This window comes from Mesoplodon mirus, assembly GCF_964341445.2.
Source record: "Mesoplodon mirus genome assembly, chromosome: 2".
NCBI lineage: Eukaryota > Metazoa > Chordata > Mammalia > Artiodactyla > Ziphiidae > Mesoplodon > Mesoplodon mirus.
The window spans coordinates 36,207,369-36,227,600 of record NC_138977.1 but is presented as its reverse complement, the minus strand read 5'-3'; the positions used below and the strand labels follow the sequence as shown (position 1 = coordinate 36,227,600).

The 20,232-nt window shown below is 39.2% G+C and overlaps 1 protein-coding gene across 1 annotated transcript in view; it reads right to left on the bottom strand.

Moving 5' to 3' along the window:
• Positions 1–12,020: 12,020 nt before the first annotated feature.
• Positions 12,021–20,232, bottom strand: part of LOC309815728 (cysteine and glycine-rich protein 1-like) — a gene marked incomplete at its 5' end in the record, with an annotated part of 28,530 nt that continues 20,318 nt past the window's right edge. The window contains 2 exons of the mRNA XM_082642680.1: positions 12,021–12,570; positions 14,145–14,251. Coding sequence (XP_082498806.1) covers positions 12,189–12,570; positions 14,145–14,251 — 489 coding nt within the window. The 3' untranslated portion in view covers positions 12,021–12,188. The remainder of the gene's footprint in view (positions 12,571–14,144; positions 14,252–20,232) is intronic.

The window sequence follows — 20,232 nt, the reverse complement described above, 5'->3', positions numbered from 1 at the left end:
GCACTGAAGCTTGAGTTTACAATGAATTCCTCTAGAGAGATTTGCCTTTGATTTTGCTTAGGGCGTAGGAATACCCAAAGCCTGAGAGCACTTAAGTTTTCAGCCAAAAGTTCTTCAATCATCAATAATATGGATTTGGGCACCCCTCCCCCGCCAAAAAAAAAACTATGTTAGGGCAGGCCTCACAGAGACTTCTCAGGAGACATGTTTTCTCCTGCTTTTCCAAGAGCCATTGCAGAGATAGACAAGAATCCCTACATACCCGCCAGGAGGCAGACATTTTTCTGGTCCATCCATTGAGGATATGGCGGATCTAGCTTTATGGCCCAATCTTTCACTTTGCATAAGTCCCAAGATTGGTCTCCCATAGCCCTTTCATAACTCATTAAAGTGTCTCTGACTCTCCCTTGCCTTCTGATTCATGCCTTTTTGTCATTTCTGCAATAATTTCCCTTATTTTCCTAATGGATCATCTAATCATTAATTTTAAAAAATTTTATACTGGACTTATAGATGTTCTTTACAAGAAGAGTTACTCCAGATATCTGGTACACTATATTATCAGAAAAAGAAGTTCCTGAATCTATAAATAGTGATATTTCTGGCACTTTTGCACAATATCAGCCAGTGTAGAAGGAACTGTTCTCACTGAACTAAAATATCATCAACCAGGCACCCTCCTTTTTTATTTTTGAATGGGGATGGCTTTTCTTCTGAACACAGTGGAACACCGTATTGAGGAGATAATAGATAGATCAATAGATAAACTTTTTTCATTTTTTCAGTAACAATTATGGCTTGTCTCTCTGTCATGAAAAAAGAGAAAAAAGTGCTGTGATTTTTCAAAAATAGAAATGGCATATTTATGAGTCCTTCCACAATGTAAGGCTAAGGAGTTACTTCCTAACAATATTTTATAATTCATTTTTTAACACAAATTCTCCTCACAAAAAATTTCTTCATGAAGAAGGTGTATTACTAGTAGCCAGAATGCAGCCCAATACTACTATGTATGTACCAAATGATAAGGAAATGGCTGTGCATTATTGTTATCTCCAAAGAGACTGTGGCTTCTTTTTCATTTGTCAAGATGCAAATTCAACCAACTCATTGCATTGATTCTGTACATTGAACAGCATTTTGTGGTTTGGGGTTTTTGTTTTTGTTTTAGCTTTAGAGAACTTCTGAGAAGAAAAACATTATATGTGAATAATAATATTATCATTCAACAAGAAAGAAAAACTGCTTTCCTCTGTTTTGTATATTACCAGTATTCTTTTTTTTTTTTTTTTGGAAGATTATCTGGGCCTGCCAATTGCTTCCTCAGCACAATTGAACCCATAATTACTATGTAAATTTGGATTTCCACATGCTTCCAGAGGAACATAGACCATTTCGTATTGGAGATTTTAAAACAGTAATCATTGGGAATATGGCACATTTGACTTAATCTGTAAAATGAAGATAATTCTTATCTGCCTTGCATGGTCTAGTATTAGGATTAATTACTTAATTTTGGATAAGTAATTTGAACATGAAAAGCATTACATAAATGAAAGTAAGTACTAATACTAAAACAGAAATTACTGAGCCATTCTGCAAAGAAGCACAGACATATATTTTCTGCTTATTATTATTATTCTGTTATTATTATCATGTGTATTATTAGATCATTATCTAATAATTTCTGGATTTAAAAATATAAGACAACAAATAGATCTTTTTTCTTTAAGACCTGACCCTCACATAGGTATTTTCCTTCTTTCACAAAAGTAGCACTGAACATGTTATTAACAAGTAAATCAGTGATTCCCTAGTACAGTGATGTTGACCTGCTTCATAAAACATTGTTATATGGCTTGGACCACTGCATTTTTTTTTTTTTTTGATTGGGAGAGCATTGAGAAGAAATAACAAGTCTCTTAAAAATTACTTGCTTAAAATAAAATAAAATTTAAAAGTCAAATAGATATTGCAATAACTTTAAAATCCATTCCCTAAACCAATGGAGAAAAAATACATTCCATTTTAATTAAAGAATTACAGATGTCCTACTATCTACCCATGCAGATTCCTGGTCATATTAAAAAAATAAAACCCAAGAAATAATTATTGATTGAAAATCTAATATTCTGTAAGAAGAGAGGGAAGAACAGAACAAACATAAAACTGATCTGTTATTAAATGTTTCAATGACTCTTCATTTTCCATAGCATAAACTATAACTTTATCAGCACAGTACTAAAATCTTCGTCATTTTTCCTACTGCCTAATTCTCAAACCTCAATCATTCTTTCCTTCAATAGTTTTTAAATAGTTATTTACTGAGCATGTACTCTGTGCCAGGCTCTTTGTTAAGTGTTGGGAATACAAAAAGAGGGCGAGGGAGAGAGAGAGAGAATTCCTGACAGCACAGAGATAAGACTCTAGCAGGAGATACAAAAAGTTAACTAAACAAATGGTTAATTGTATATACTGTGTAGTTGGGTCAGGGACTACAAAGGTTATTACAGGATGTCACAAGGGCTTATGATAGAGACCTAATCTGAGGGGTAGAAAAAGTGTTCCTACAGAAATGCCATTTAAGCTAAGGTCTGAAAAGCAAGAAATTATCCAGGCAAAGTTGCAGGGACATGAAGAGGGGCAGCTGACAGTATGTGTGAAGACTCTGAGGGGAACGAGGCCTGACACTCTAGAGGAAAAGAAAGGAAGTGGCTAGAGATGGGGCTACAGGAGTAGGTGAGGGCCCAGATTAGAGAATACTTGTAACCAACTTAGTACCCTATTTTAAGAGCAATGAGAAACCGCTGACGTATTTGAAATAGTAGGTGTGAAATATTCACAAGTGTGCTTTTAAAAAAATGATTCTGGCGGTTGTATGAAGAAAACACTGACAGGGACAGGAACAAAAGCTAGGCTATTATTGTTAGAAGGTTATTGCAGTGGCTTAGGATAGAAAAATGTTAGGAAATAAAGAAAGAAAGGAGGAATAAAAGGAGGGAGTGTGAGAGGAAAGGAGAAAGGAAAGAGAGAGAAAAGAAAAAAGTAAACTCTTAACTTCAAATGTCAAGTAACAATAAAGAAAAAATATTTTCTATCATATTAAGCAAAAAACTAATTCCCACCACATATACAGAACTTCTACAAATCAATAAAAGACTAACAACTCAATTTTTTAAATGAACAATGGACAGTTTATAAAAAAGAAAATACAAGTATTATAAAAATGATATGAAAACATCCTCATATTTAGAGAGTTAAAAGTTAAAATAATATTTTGAGATTTTTTCATCTATAATATTAGTAACATTGAGTAACATCAGTAACACTGAATGTCAGTTTGGGAGTTTAAGAAGTGTCGCATGACAAAATCGTTAAACAGGGTTTTTACTCAAAATGTTATATACTGTTTGTGTAAATTCACATTCCACTCTCACATAAAAGACATTTAAAAACCCTTCAGTAAAGCAATTACATTTAATTTGCCTTAACCCAGTGTTGCAGGCTGAGTCTTCAGAGAGCAAACTCTCTTAGGAAGCTTACTGGGGATTGGTCATCTTCCGAGAGCTACAGCTGATAATAGGAGGTGCTGCTACAGAACTGCAGTCACTCTTTCAGTGGGATGATAGGATCCCAGAAGATCAAATGTCTGAGGGTGGCACTTAACCCTCAGATGCAAGGACAGAATGGCTTGACCCACAGGGATCAATGGAGATAGCAAATAAAACATAGGGTTCCTAGGGGGAAACAAATGGAGAGCCAATTAGGATAATCCTTAATTTATATAGTCAAGGAGATCATAAATGGATGAACAGAAGGCTGAAGTCAGACCTCCAACAGGAATGTCATGATCCTTTGCCCAGTCTCCAGACCTGAGGCATTCTCAGACCCAGAACTCACTCACTTAAGTAGCAGCTGGGATTACATTAGGAAGGACTGTAAAAGACCATGGAAAATGTATCTAGTAATTCCCCAATCTTTCCCCCAGGGGATCATAGCAATTCACTCAGTTCATGATACACTAGAAAAAGAGGACACCCAGATCTTCTGAGGGCTGTGGTACACAGGGTCTGAGTTGATGCTGATACTTGGTGTCATTATGGAAATGAGATAATAAATGGAGTTCTGGCCAAGTCTGTCTCATGGTTTTCATTCACATGAGACAGACAAAAATATTAATTCATGGTCTCGATGTAGCGCTATAAACCTCCTGCTCCCTGTTATAATGAAGGCACCTGGCCCATCTAGACAATCTATAGAGCATCACATTAATTCACTATATTGATGATATCATGTAGATCAGACCTGATTAACAAGAAGTAGCTAGTATTCTGAGTGCCATAGTGAAATTAATGTGCTCCAGAGGGTAGGAGATAAATCTTACAAAGATTCAAGGGCCTCACTGATCTGGGTCATGCTCAACCATCCTCTTCAAATTAAAGAGCAAGTTATTCACCTTGTATATCTTAGTATGAAAGAAGAATCACAACACGAGGTAGGCCAATTTGGAATTTTAATGTAGCAAATTTTGTTTGGAATATAGCACCAACCCATTTATTGGGTGATAAGAGAGACTGCTAGATTAGAGTTGATCCCAGAGTAAAAAATAAAAAATAAAAAGGTTTTTATTGAAGGTCCAAGCTGTGGTATAAGCAGTTCTTCAGTTTGGGCCAGATAACCTAGCAAATCCTGTGGCAGTAGAGGTATCTTTGGTAAAGAAAGACACCAAGCAGAATTTGTGGCAAGTCCCCCATAGGGGAATTGCAGCACAGAGCCTTGGGCTTCTAGAGTAAGAGTATATCATCTGTAGCATAGAATCAGGCACCATTTACAAACAGTTTCTGGCATGTTCCTGAGCTCTGGTGGGGTCTGAGCATCTGATCATGGGACATGAAGTCCTAACTGCAGATGATGAGCTGGATATGGTCAGACCCATCCCATTGGGTCATTAGGTTAGGCTGGCTGACATAGATATGGAGCCCCTCAAAGGAAGACTTGCCAACCAACAGTAGGAAGTACAGACAACTTCCAACTGTCTGCTCCTTCAGGGCCTGCCTCAGCAGCAGAGAGACACTCAACCCAAGGTTATACCATTCCCAGTGTCCACACCTAGTGACTGAGAGAGACAAGGGAGCCAAGGCCTGGCTCTTGCAGCCTGTTGCAGGACACCCCAACAGACACCATTTGCTGCAGAGTTCCCAACCAGGTCAGCCCAGGCCTTGGTGGACTGGGTGGAAGTTTGACTTCCTCCTCTGCCCAGTCTTGCTTCCTTCCACTTCGTTTCACAAACACAATTTTTTTTAAAACTATTTATTTATTTGGCTGTGCCGGGTCTTAGTTGTGGCATGCGGGATCTTCACTGCAGCGCGTGAGATCTTTAGTAGCAGCATGCAGGATCTTTTAGTTGCAGCATGCGAACTCTTAGTTGTGGCGTGTGAGATCTAGTTCCCTGACCAGGGATCAAACCCAGGCCCCCTGCACTGGGAGCATAGAATCTTAGTCACTCGACCACCAGGGAAGTCCCAAATGCAGATTCTTTAAAAACATCTTGCACCCCAAATTTTTCCTAGAGTCTGCTTCCAGAGAACCAATTCTGAAAATACTTATAAAATGGAAGTGATGTATCTATCTGGTTCAGAGGGCACAAGAAAGCTGCACAAACATGTGGCCCAGATCCCCGTGTCATTCACCACTGTTGTTCCAAGGCCTCTCCCTCAGCTCACACCTAGGACCTAACTGGGGCTTGAGTGGGGGTAGGTTTCCCCGTGACCAGCTAGTGAAGAACAAAAACTAAACTTATTTCACAGATGGGTCAGCTCAGTATGTTGGTTCAAGCTGATAAGAGATAGTTGCTAGTTTACAGTGCTACTCAAGTTGATTCTAAAAGAGAGCAGTGAGAGGAAACGCCCCAGTAGGTAGAGCTCTAGGCAGTACATCTGGCCATCCGTTTTGCATGGAGAGAGGAGTGACCAGTGTAAGAATACACATAGTCCGTGTGAGGCAAATTGCTTAGCTGTTGATCAGAGCCTCCCTCTAACCAAAGCTGATCTAGCTGCTATCAGTGTGGACTGTGCAGTATGTTAGCTGCAGAGACAAATCAAAGCCTCCAATACAGAACCATCCCTCATAGACACCAACAAGCCTATTGATGTGACATTGATAAAAGGGCAATGATTTATTTTGATCAGAATTGACAAATAGGGCCTCCCTGGTGGCGCAGTGGTTGAGAGTCCGCCTGCCGATGCAGGGGATACGGGTTCGTGCCCCGGTCTGGGAGGATCCCATATGCCGCGGAGCGGCTGGGCCCGTGAGCCATGGCCGCTGAGCCTGTGCGTCCGGAGCCTGTGCTCTGCAACGGGAGAGGCCACAACAGTGAGAGGCCCACGTACAGCAAAAAAAAAAAAAAAAAAAAAGAATTGACAAATATTCCCAATATGGGTTGAGATCCCTCATAACATTGATTTGATAACAGATCAAGGGACCCAATTTTTAGCAAAGGAGGTTTAGTTGTAAGCCCATGATAATAAAATCCACTGGTCTAACACACACCTCACCATCCAAAGCTGCTGAGCTGATAGAACCATGAAATGGCTTCTTGAAGATACAGCTAAGGGCCAGTTTGGAGATGACACCCTGTGAGGACAGAACACTATCCTTCAGGATGTAATATACTCATTAAACCAATACCCTATATTTGGTGCTGTGTCTCCAAAAGGTAGAATATATGAGAACAAAGGAGTAGAAGTAGGAGTTTTCCTGCTCATGATCATTCCAGTAACACACTTGAGGAATTTTTGCTTCTTACCCTTGAATTATTAGGACCCGTGGGTCTAGATATCCTTACTCTCAGTAAGTACTCACTCCCCCCAGGGGGTACATTGAGTCCCACTGAACTTAAAGCTATAGTGGCTGTCTGGTCACTTTGTATTCCTTGTTCTAGTAGACTAGCAAAAGGAAGTTAATATATTGGCAGAGATAATAACATCAGGAGGATAAAGGACTATTGCTACATAGTGGGGGCAGTAGAATTATGATTGATACTCAGACACCAATCATAATTGATATCTCTTAGTATTCCTATGCCAGTTTCAACTCTAAATGGTTAAATTCAGGAACTTTGGTCTGATAAAGACGTGGTGATCGGGGGCCTAGACTTTCCAGGACTGAGAGTCTTGATCACTCTAGCACGCAGGCTATTAGAACTGGAGAAGTGCTAACCAGCAGGGACAGAAGATGGATGGAAGGTAAAAGCAGAAGATAGTGAGTGAAAGTTATGACCTCAGGATCTACTGTAGCAACAGCGGCTGTCGTTTTTCCTACTAATTCTCCTCTTAGGTTTTCCAGAAATTCTGACCAACCAGAATCCCGGGGAAGCAACACTTGCACAGAGTGAGCTTAATGTGAGAAGCAAGTGGATTTCATCACTGCAAGGGGAGGACGGTATCAGACACTGTTGATGCCCACCCAGATCCCTTTACTCCATTGGTGCCCCCAGCCCTCAGCTGTTGTAATTGCTCTTACTGGCTCACATTTGCCCCTTTCCCATGAGAACTGCCCTTTAGCAACAGGAGCTCCTCCCCCATAGGATCTTAGGTACTCCAGAAACCCCAGCTGCAGCCAATCCACAGCTAATAACTGCCTAATACAGGAATACAAAAGGCTGGACTCCTTTCCTCAAGTTAGGACTAACCTTTTGGTGCAACTAATACTCTAGAACTCCTCATAGGATCAGATTGAAGCTAGACTTCAGCTGAGAGCATATTCTGGCTTAGCTTTCTTCCCTTCTCCTATCCTGATTCCATCACCCCCTTTCTCCTGAGAGTGTTCCCATAATAAATCACTTGCATAAGAATCCCCACCTTAGGTTCTGCTCCTAGGGAACCCAAACCAAGTCACTGCACCTCAGCTTCCTCAACCATATCTACTACTATTGACCCTTTGTCACAGAGAAGGAAACTGAGGTGTAATTATAAAATCCTTTTAAAAATGCTTAGAACATGCCTGACACATTAAATGTTCAATAAGTGTTAACTATTACTCATACTCTGCAAACCTTTTGGAAAAACAATATGCACTTGCAAAATTTAGTTTGCTCCATTATGACAAATTAGAGTCATAATCCCCTATCAGGCTCAAAGAAAGAAATTATCTATCTTATTGTTTTCTCATAAAGAGAAATTTAAAAATTGCTCATCCACAGGTCCTTTGCACTGTGCAATACAGACCTACCCCCAAGTACTAGCTATGATATTTGTGTCTCACTTATCCAACATGTAGTTCTATGTAAGGGACCCTCATTAATCAAGGGCAAAGATTCCTCCTGATTCACAAACTTTCAACAAACTCAATTTTGTCTTAAATAGTTTTGTTTTGGGTATATATGTATAGTGATCTGGAAATTAGATAAACACAAAGAGAGAACAATAATAAGCCAAATAACTTTCTAAAATGTTGTCCACCTAATCCTAAGAAATAAATTTCAGTACTTTAAAAGTATTACCTTTGAAATTGTACTTCAAAATTAAATTTACCCTTCCCTCAAGAGGCGAGGGTTTATGTCCATTTATTGAACACTCATGACAAATCTATCATTTATCTAACCTGTGTCATAAACTATTCCAAATCAGAGTAGCTTAAAATAACACACAACGTTTTTTGTTTTTGTTTCTGTGGATCAACAGTTTGTTCTGGGTTCAGCTGTGTGATTCTTCACTGGTCTCACATGGAATTACTCTACAGCTACAGGAATAGACAGGTTTGATTGGAGTCTTAATTTGTTTGAGCTGCTATAACAAAACATCATAGGCTGGGTGACTTGAACAACATACATTTCTCATAGTTCTGGAGTCTGGAAGTCCAAGATCAGGACACCTGCATATATGGTATCTGGTGAGAACTTACTTCCTGATTCATGGATGGGCTGTCTTCTGTGTCCTCACACAGCAGAAGAGACAAGGGATCTCTCTGGAACCAGGGCACCAATCCCATTCATGAAGGTTCCACCCTCACAACCTAATCACCTCCTAAAGCCCCACCTCCAAATACCATTATACTATATTGGGTGTTGCGATTTAACATATGAATTGGGCAGGAGGGACACAAAATTTGGTCTATAGCGACTGGGCTGGTTGGGCTAGCATGGCCTTCCTCCCATGTCTGGTGATTGTTATGGGCTATAGAGCCTCTCTCTACCTGGTCTCTCATTCTCAAGAAGGCTTCTTCACATGGAAGTCAAGGAGTTTCAAGACGATAAGAACAAAAACTCATGGCCTCCTGTTGCCTAAGCACAGAAGCACCACAACATCATTTCAACCACCTTTTTTTTTTGGTTGCCTTGGGTCTTCGTTGTTGCACACAGGCTTTCTCTAGTTGTGGTGACGGGGGGCTACTCTTTCGTTGTGGTGCACAGGCTTCTCACTGCGGTAGCTTCTCTTGTTGCAGAGCATGGGCTCTAGGCACATGGGCTTCAGTAGCTGTGGGGCATGGGCTCAGTAGTTGTGGCTTGCAAGCTCTAGAGCACAGGCTCAACAGTTGTGGTGCACAGGCTTAGTTGCTCCACAGAATGTGGTATCTTCCCAGACCAGGGCTCAAACCCATGTCCCCCTGCATTGGCAGGCAGATTCTCAACCACTGCGCCACCAGGGATGTCCCTACATTTACCACTTTAAGAGTAGAAAGTAGACTAATAAATAGAGCTTTGTGAACACAGACAGATGCAGCACTAATTACACATCATCTCATTTTCCCATCTGTGGTCCAGGGTGAAAATATTCTCAAAGTCTGAGCCTTCTATTGTCAGGATGTATAACTGATGGAATTGAGGATTGATAACCACTAGACCATGACTGGGCTGGGCTGGGCCCAGTGCCAAGGCTCCAGTTCAAGGAGCATCGAAGGAATAAGATTGATCTTGGTGTCATATAAATTAGAGTTTTTCAAATCATAAATAAGCAATGAAATCAATTTAGGGAGCTACCACTAGTATTTCTTAAATGAAATGAACAAATTACAATAGAATAAAAACTATCAGTAATGTCACCACAGCACCCACAGGCTATGACTAGAGCTCAAATATTTAATTATGTAGCCAGTCCCACTAGCTCCTGTCAACCAGAAAAGACTAGCTCTTCACTAGTCCTTTTTGCTCCATCTGTTAGATTACTACAGAGATTCAATGTTTATTGGATTACATCCTTCTAAAACCCAACTTTTTGAGTGGGGTCCTGATGATATATTGGCTTATTTGGTTAATAGTATTTATTTGGTTATAATCTTACTTACTAAGCTGAGCCAAATTCAACTAATATGAGAAACAAAGCTTTCTTAAAGCCAATGCAACATTATCTAAGAGTCATTGTGCTTTTTAAAATCACATCAGAGTCAATAACTAATCTCAAATTTAGTGATAAGATTTATACTAAATTCTTACCTTAAGGGAAATAATCAAAATATTTTGTTTAAAATTCCTGTACAGAAGCTGAAACCAACTTTCCTTTTTCTTTACCTTTCAAGATGAAATAATCCCACAGAACATGGAAAAAAGGTCCTATTTAAGTAAAGAACTAGGGAATTCATCAGTCCCTTCTACCATCTAAAGAGATATGGATACAGAATAATACCCCTCTTCCCTGGAGTTTGCACTTCTGGCAATCTCAGTCACTTTAAGCAAAACTAGACCCTAGATATAAATGTAAAGGCTCTAAGTAACTTCTAGATGGCCAAAAATAGAAGTCACAAAATCTACATGCTAAAATCCTTTCAGTTTATTAAATAATTTTTACCTATTTTACATTTTTATTGATATTCCAATCATAGCACACTTAAGGCAAAAAATTACGAAAAGAAGTTGCAGTTAGAGATAAGCATAGTGATAGCAACAGAAATGGTAGCTAACAACCCACTAAGTTGAGAGATAGGAAAATTGTCAAAACTCTGATAAGAGGACACCAAAAACATAGCAGTGTATCGTCATTTAGTATAAGCACCAATGTAGCCTTACATATCTAGCTTACATACATACCATCATGAATGATTCCCACAAACATAATAATAATTGAAAGGAACCAGACCAAAATAAAAATATATGCTGAGTGATGCCACTTATTTAAAATTAAAAGATAGGCAAAACAGATCTATGGTGTTAGGAATTCAGGCCATGGATTACTTTTGAGATGGAGTCAGTGTGGGAGAAGGAATAAGTTGGGGGGGTAGGGGGTGCTTCTGAATTACTAGTAATGTTCTTATTCTTGATCTGGGTAATATTTTCACTTTGTGAAAATTCATAGACCTGCACACTTACATTTTGTATGTTTTTCTTTATGTATACTGTAGTCAATAAATTATTTATAGAAGAGGTGATTAGGTAAAAGTAAGTTAAAAATGTGATTATGCATTTTATCTCTGTGGCGATCATATTATAGAGCATAAAACTGGAAGTTGTGTTGGTTCAGGTCCCACAAAAAGCAGCTGGCAAGACAAGATTAAATATGTAAGGATTTTATTCAGGGAAATGCTTGTGTGGGAGACCTTGAGAAGAGAGCCAGTGAGGCTGGGAGAGCCATAACCACCATGCATTCTGTCTTGAGTGAAGAAGGAAAGGAGGTTGGGTGGAAGTGTCCTACACTGTGGTGTAGCCTAAGGAAGGTTCAACCAGGCCATTGGAGAGACCCATGACCCCCAGGAATGTGCCTGCCTTAATATCCCTGCCATGCTCAGTCACTGGGAAATGCAGCAAAGAATTTCAAGCACAGAAGCTGACCCTTTGGTCAAGCTCTTTGTGTTGGATGTATGCAGTGCCTACTTTTATGGCCACTACAGACACTTTGGCAAGGTATTTTCTTTTTTTATTAAAATGGAATTTTTTTAGTTTCTAAATTTTTATTCACTTTTTAAATTTACATACAGTAAAATTAACTCATTTTTAGGGACAGTTCCATGAGCTTTGACAAATGCATACAGTCATATAGCCACAACCACTGTTAAGAAATTTATCAGTTCCCTCAGCCTAAAAATTCCCTCAGGTATAACTTTTTTTTTTTTTTTTTTTTTTGGTCTTCCAAGTGTCCGGGTTTATTGAGGGCCTGAGGGTCTACAGGGGAGCCCCAGGTGCCTGTGGGGAGGGCCTGCCATCAGCCTAGAGGGGCAGCGGCCCGGCGGGCAGCCAAGGATGGGGTCTTCAAAACCTGGGTTTACTTGAAAGTGTGGCTCTCTGCCCCACCGCGCCCAAAGCCTTTGGGGCCGAACATGGCCGCATAGCAGGGGTGGTTGCAATAGGGCTTGCCTTCATGCTGGGCGTGAGCCCCCGTGGTCAGAGTCTTTCCACATTTCTCACACTTCAGGCAAGGGCGATGCCAGTCCTTCCCCCGGTAGGTCACCCGCTCAGCAAAGTACACCTCCTCGTTGCACTTGGGGCACTTGGGCGTGGTGGCGCCGGGTCCGGGGTGGGTGGCTGAGCAGGAGCAGAGTGGAGTGCGGGACTCCTCGTGGTATAACTTTAAAGTGACCCTCTCATCCCATCCCCAGGCCCTGGCAACAACTGATCTATTTTCTGTCCCTATAATCTTTCCTTTTCTAAATTATAAGTAAAATCATATGTTATGTAGCCTATCAAGTCAATGCTTTTGAAACTAATTCATATTCTTACATGCATCAATACTCTTTTTTATTTCATTTTTTACATCTTTTTTTATTTCTGAGCAGTATTCCACTGCACTGATGTACAACAATTTGTATCCATCCATCAGTTGTGAATATTTAGTTTGTTTCCCATTTGGGGAAATTACGGATAAAGCCACTGTAAGTATTTGCATATATGTTTTTGTGTAAACAGATTTTTTCTCTCTTGGGTAAATACCTAGAAGTAGAATTGCAGGGTCATATAGTAAGTATATGTTTAATATTAAAAGAACTGTCAAACAGTTTTCCAAGTGGCTATATTATTTTTACATTTCCATGCACAATGTTGTTCCACATTCTTATCATCACTTGGTATTTGTTGGGGTTTTTTGTTTTTTATGTTTTGTTTTAACAATTCTAATAGATGTGTGGTACTACCTCATCTTGGATTTAATTTATATTTCTCAGTTGACTAATGATGTGGAGCACCTTCTCATGTCTTTAGTTACTATTCACATATCTTTGGTGAATGTCTGCTTAAATCTTTTCAAGTATTGCATATTTTAATCCATGGGAAAAAAATTTGCCTTCCAGCCCCAAAATTTCTATGCCCAAACATTTTCTGAGGTTCAAGTGTTTATTTTTATATGAGAATAAAAACAAAACCTTTAAGGGAGATCACCTCATCTCCCTTTAAAATATGAATTGTTGACCAGCAACAAATAGACTGCTGACTATTTCCCTAGCAAAGATGAGTTTATTGGGGATCAGCAGAGAATTGCAATTTCAGGTCTGCAACCAAGGCAAGCTACATGCAGGTCCCTGCACTACAAGGAAAGGAGAATGTTTTTATAAGGAGGAAAATGAAGTTGGGAGGGCTACAGTAAACAAAGCAACCATGATTTTTCATTAGTTGAGTCCTTGCCATGAAAGGAGTCTTTCTTTTTCCTGTTGGGCTCTGCTATCATCGCAGAGTGTGAGCGCTCCTTCTTCTGGTCTCCCAACTCTATGTAATTGAGGTTTCTGTTTATTAATTGTTATATTTCCCCCTTTTGATCAAGATCTTTCTCTGAAAGCATCGCTGATGAAGAGTCAGGCTTTCTAGTTTCAGAAGCTTTTTCCCTCAGTTGTCAGGAAAGACCGTTCCTGGTTATTGTGTCTCACGCTGGAGGGAAAGTGCACAAATTGGAAACCTATTAATGTCACATTCAAGTAACAATGAGGGGTAGGATGGAGAACTCTCAGGTACTTTTTATCTACATTTTTATCAAAATCATAGACTTTATGATCATCTGAAGCATTACGTCAACATCAAAGATTTAGCAACAAATTCCCAACAGGCCTGGTCAGGATGTCTTGGGAATGCTGTCTTATCAGATGTTGTCTACCTCAATTCCAGGAAATACTTATTTTCAGGTTATCAGATAATGTGCAGGTTCAGACAGGATTTGACATTTTTTTAGCTGTGTCACACGGATCCAAGAGTCTATTCCTTGGAGTTTGTCAGCACAAGAGTTGGTTAGCAGTACCTGATTGGGTCTTTCCAGTGAGGCTGAAGAGAGTTCTTTGGGTGTTGTCTTTTCCAACAGGTGAAATCTCCAGGTTGCAAGGTGTGATGCTTAAGGTCTTTGCCTCCCTAAAGCACACGGTGAAAAGACTGCTCTACCAATACATGGTTATAGAAGCAATTAGGCCTTGCAATATTGGAGTATCTCTCCTTTCATCAGTTGTGAGTCAAAAGAAGAAGGAGTCAAGTGCACTGGGCATCCAGTGACTGTCTCAAAGGATGAGAGTTTATGAGTTCCAAAAGAGGTGGATCTGAGATTTAGAGGGACCAATGGCAATGTTTTTGGCCACATTATTTGCAGGGCCTCTATAAATTTTGGCAGTTGAGTCTTAATAATGCCATTACTGCATTTGACTAAACCAGAGGTTTGAGGGTGGTAAGCACAGTGAAAGTGTTGTAAAACGAGCCAAACAACACAGACTTGTTGAAACACTGTGCCAGTAAAATGGTTTCCTCAATTACCATGAAGTTTGAGAGGAGTTCTCCAGGTAGGGGTAATCTTTCCCAAAAGGACTTTAGCCATAGAAGAAGCAGTAGCAGCCTGTCTTCAAGGGAAGATTTCAGTCCAGTGTGAAAACATACAGACTATGACTAAAACACATTTATACCCACTAGATAAAAGAATCTGTTTGCCAGACCTTTAATGGTCCATTTAGTTAGAAATGCACATGAGGAAGAACCATAGTTTTTAAACATAAAATCAGCCAGAGTTCTCTGGGGATAGGAGCACCCTCAAAATACCTAGATAACTGGGATCCCATTTTCTAGAGGTTTTTCCTCTAAAGAACAATTTTCAAAAGCTCAAACAATGTACAGCACAATGGCTCAATTCAAACAGCTTTCAAGCCAATTGCAGCAGGTCATAAGGAGGCAGCTTTGTCCTGGAGGATCCAGGCTGAAAGCTTTTTTTTAGCCAGTCTCCAGAAGACAGAAGTCTTCCAAAAGAATAGGCTAAAGGCTGAAAAACCTGAGAAACCATTTCAGAGAAACAACTCCTCTTCCTGAAGGAAGGTATGTATTCTTTGAACTATAAATTCAAAGAATACGTAATTCTAATAATTTATCATAAGGATATGTATAAATATATATATTTGTACACATATACATACCAACAAACACATGTACATTCAATACAGTGTTGTCTGTGATATAAGAATGTTAAAAATAATATAACTTCAACAATATGGGATTGTTGAAATAAAATATAATAAGTCCATATAATGGAGTATCATGTGGTCATTTAAAATGATGTTTCAGGTATAGATCTATAGATATAAAAAAAAGTATTCATGACAAATCACTATGAGAAGAAGGTAGATCACAAAATATATTATTGTATGTTCCTTTTTGTTTTAGTATATGTGTGCCTATAAGTGTGCATTTGAAAATACATGAAGAGTTAGCATTGGTTATCTCTGGATAAATGTGATAACTGATGTTTTCCTCTATGTATTTCTGATTTTCTGTAATGAGTATTGCTTCAGTAATGGGGAAGGGGAGAGAATAAAAGCAAAGCATTACAGAGAAATAAAAATATCATATTTAATTATTAATAGTGATGGATGAATCATCAAGAAAATGTTTAAATGTGTTTGGTATACTTATTAAAGAAGGCAGATTCATATTAAATATTAAAGATTTTTTTCTTTATTGGAGTATAATTGCTTTACAATGGTGTGTTAGTTTCTGCTTTGTAACATAGTGAATCAGCTATACATTTACATATATCCCCATATCTGCTCCCTCTTGCATCTCCCTCCCACCCTCCTTATCCCATCCCTCTAGGTGGTCATAAAGCACCAAGCTGATCTCCCTGTGCTATGCTGCTGCTTCCCACTAGCTATCTATTTTACATTTGGTAGTGAATATATGTCCATGCCACTCTCTCATTTCATCCAGCTTACCCTTCCCCCTCCCCGTGTCCTCAAGTCCATTTTCTACATCTGCGTCTTTATTCCTGTCCTGCCCCTAGGTTCTTCATAACCATTTTTTGTTTAATTCCTTATATATGTGTTAGCATACAGTATTTGTTTTTCTATGTCTGACTTACTTCACTCTGTATGACAGACTCTAGGTCCATCCACCTTAGTTTAGTAAGTTTCATTTGTATAGAGAAAACCTCATTCCTATGAAGAAAAAGGAGATGAGGTATATCTGTGTGTGCATATTTGCATGCATATGCCATGAATATGTGCGTGCCTGTCTGTGTATTCTACAAAGTAAACCTGGGACTCCCTAGCCTTTTTCACGTAGTCATAGAGAATATTTGACACAGAGGGCAATGTTCTGATTCATCCCAAAGCCTGCACCAGCATTGGTAAAATATCTTTATTCTTATTTTGCTACAAGCATTGAATTCACAGAGGAACTCGTACTTCAATAGTTTCCCTCAGTTTGGGTCAAAGAGACCTACTTTTGCATTACATAGTTACAGAAACCATACGAACATTTTAGCCACAAAGCATGTGTCTCAAAGACATGATATTCACAACAGAAATTTCAGGCTTTGAACTGTGGCTTTCATAGCTCATATGGTTGTGTAGATTTCTTTTCACTTAAAGCTAGAAAGATGATTCCTGGAATACTTTATCTTCTTTACCTTTTTTTAATAATCTCAGCCTTACTGACACCCAGAACACAAGCATTTTTCTAAACAGAAGGTAGTTTCCAAGTCGTTCGAAAACACTGTATTTTTCAAAGCAGTCTCAATGAAAGTCACAGTAATCTGATACTCCATGAAGCTCTAGTGATTTAGAAAACATGGACCAATGTGTCAATCAGATCAGAGACACCACCCACAATAGAGGACAAAGAAGAAGACATACAAGCAGCATATTCTAGGATGATTCTTGTTCCCTCTATTGCCCCTATTGAAGGCTCTCCTGCTGCTTTCTGGTATTTTGTTAATGAATAGAACAGTAGTAAATTCCACTATGAGCTCGAAAACATTTTTATTTCATTCTAGAGGCACAAAAGGAGATCTCCTTGTGAGTTATTAAAGTATGGAGACAAAAATCAAACAACCTCAGCAAAAATTTTCGCAGTCCCCAGGAAATGATGATGGAAACCAAATCAGTCTCTGCTCCAAAACAAATAAAACTAATGCTTTGTTTTTCCATTTTACCCTTGATCAGTATATCACCAAAAGCAGAAGCATCAGTGGCATTTTTCAAATAAAATGACAGCTAGAGTAAGGAGTGCTAACATAATATTTGTTCTAATTTGGGTCAAATACGGTAGAACTTGTTACAGTAATAACCCACACAATGTCATTTTTTAAGTTCATCCAAATTCTTAATATTTCAGTCTTCTTTCGTAGTAACTTTTCTTTACATTTTTATTATAAAAATTTTAATGTATTAGAAATATATGTATATAATCAATTCAACCCTCACAACTGTCTCTATGTCAAAGAAAGAAAACTAAAGTACTGGGAGGTTAATGAGCTTTCCTAAGGTCACACATAATTAACAGGTGTTAACACCTTTTGTTGCATTTTCTTTAAATTTTTTGTTCTTTTCATAAATAAAATATTACACACATAGCTGAAGTCCCTGTTTTATTCCTCGGTGAATCTATTCCTCCTTGCATCCCAGAAGAAATCACTATCCTAAAGCTATGTACCTTTCTGTTACATTACTGTACTTTTATTACACACATATGTATTCATAAACAATATATAGAATTGTTTTCTGTGTATCATTCTGCATTTGCTTTTTTTACTCTATGTTTCTGTGACATAGCCACTTTAAATCATATAAATCCAATGCATTCATTTAGCTGCATTATAGTAGTCCATTATATGAATGTTCCACAGTCAAATTATTCTTTCTCTTATTGACAGATATTTAGGATGTTTCCAATTTTTCAATACTAAAAGCAATGCCACTGAGCAGACTTCTCATTTTCAGTCAGTCCTTCCAGTGAGCTTGGAAGTTGAAAATCCACCCAAACAACAGGTAAAAAGTTGAAAATCAACAACTCTTCTGAGATCCATCAAAGAAGTGAGGTCAAAGGGCAAACTGCTGCTCCCAAAATTGGAGAAATGCATACAGAGAATTACAATTTACCAGAGCAGAAATCCATGAGCAGAAACTTCCATGAGAACCCGTGCTGGGTAGGAAAACCTGAACTGTAATTGAAGAATTGCTGGAGGCTCAGTGTGGACAAGTCCAAGAGTTAAAAATTGCAGGGGTCCTCCCTTCGGGTTCCCCACACTTTTGTGAGTTTTACCATCAGGACCTCTACCAAGTTCTCACAGTGAAGAATGAAGGAAAAACCCCCTTGTGCTTTTTGCAGGGGGGAGAAGAAAACTAACCATTTTAAAATCACTAGAGCATTCTGTTTTGGGGTTATTTATTTATTTATTTATTTTTGGCTGCATTGGGTCTTCGTAGCTGTGCACGGGCTTTCTCTAGTTGTGGTGAATGGGGGCTACTCTTCGTTGCAGTGCATGGGCTTCTCACTGTGATGGCTTCTGTTGTTGCAGAGCACAGCCTCTAGGCATGCGGGCTTCAGTAGTTGTGGCACACAGGCTTCATTAGTTGTGGCTCACAGGCTCTAGAATGCAGGCCCAGTAGTTGTGGCACATGGGCTTAGTTGCTTCGTGGCATGTGGGATCTTCCCAGACCAGGGCTCGAACCCATGTCCCCTGCACTGGCAGGTGGATTCTTAACCACTGCACCACCAGGGAAGCCCCAAGCATTCTGTTTTTAACAAAGCTTGCCCTTCAAGAATCTATTTTACAAGACCCTAAACTACTGGGGTTTTATCAGAGCCTAATCTACTTGGTGGAAAGGAACTCCAGCCATTCAACTCCAACTCCAGCCTCCTTTAGCCATCCTGTCCCCCACCTAAGGCAGGGGAAAAAACTGAGAAGCCCTTGTGAAGTTCACAGAGCAGGGGTGCAGACTCACTAGACGACTGAGACCAAATTATAGGACTATAGAACATGTCCCCTCCCCCAACACCCTACCACCACACCCTTAAAGGCCTATTTACATAAGTTCCTTTTACCCCATACATCATATCTGGCTTTTAACAGAAAATTACAAGGTGTACTAAAATGCAAAAAACACAGTTTGAAGAGAATGAACTAGAATCAGAACCAGATATGGCAGGAAAGTTGGAATTATCAGACCATGAATTTAAAACAACTATGATTAATGTGCTAAGAGCTCTAATGGGAAAAGTAGACACATGAAAGGACAGATAGGTAATATAAGCAGAGATGGAAGTTCTAAGAAAGTACCAAAAAGAAGTGCTAGAAATCAAAAACACTACAACAAAAATAATGTCTTCACTAGGCTCATTAGTAGACTAGACACAGCTATGAAAAGTATCTCTGAGCTTGAGGATATGTCAGTAGAAACTAAAAGCAAAAATAAAGATACTGAAAAAGGGACTTCCTTAGTGGTGCAGTGGTTAAAAATCCACCTGCCAACGCAGGTGACACAGGTTCGAGCCCTGGTCCGGGAAGATCCCACATGCCGAAGAGCAACTAAGCCCTTATACCACAACTACTGAGCCTGTGCCCTAGAGTCCGTGAGCCACAACTACTGAGTGCATGTGCCACAACTACTGAAGCCCACGTGCCTAGAGTCCGTGCTCTGAAACAGAGAAGCTGCTGCAATGAGAAGCCCGTGCACTGCAATGAAGAGGAGCCCCTACTCGCTGCAACTCGTCAAAGCCTGCACACTGCAACGAAGACCAAACACAGCCAAAAAATAAATAAATAAACAAATTTATTTTTTTTTAAAAATACTGAAAAAAACAGAACAGAATATCCAAGTACTGTGGGACAACTACAAAAGGTGTAACATACATACAATGGAATACTAGAAGGAAAACAAAGAGAGAGGGGAACAAAAGCAATATCTGAAGCAATAATGACTGAGAATTTCCCCAAATTAATGTCTGACACCAAAGCACAGATCCAAGAAGTTCAGAAAACACCAAGCAAGATAAATGCCAAAAAAAAACCTAACAAAAAACCCACTATGCCTAGGCATATCATATTCAAACTGCAGAAAATCAAAGATAAAGAATAA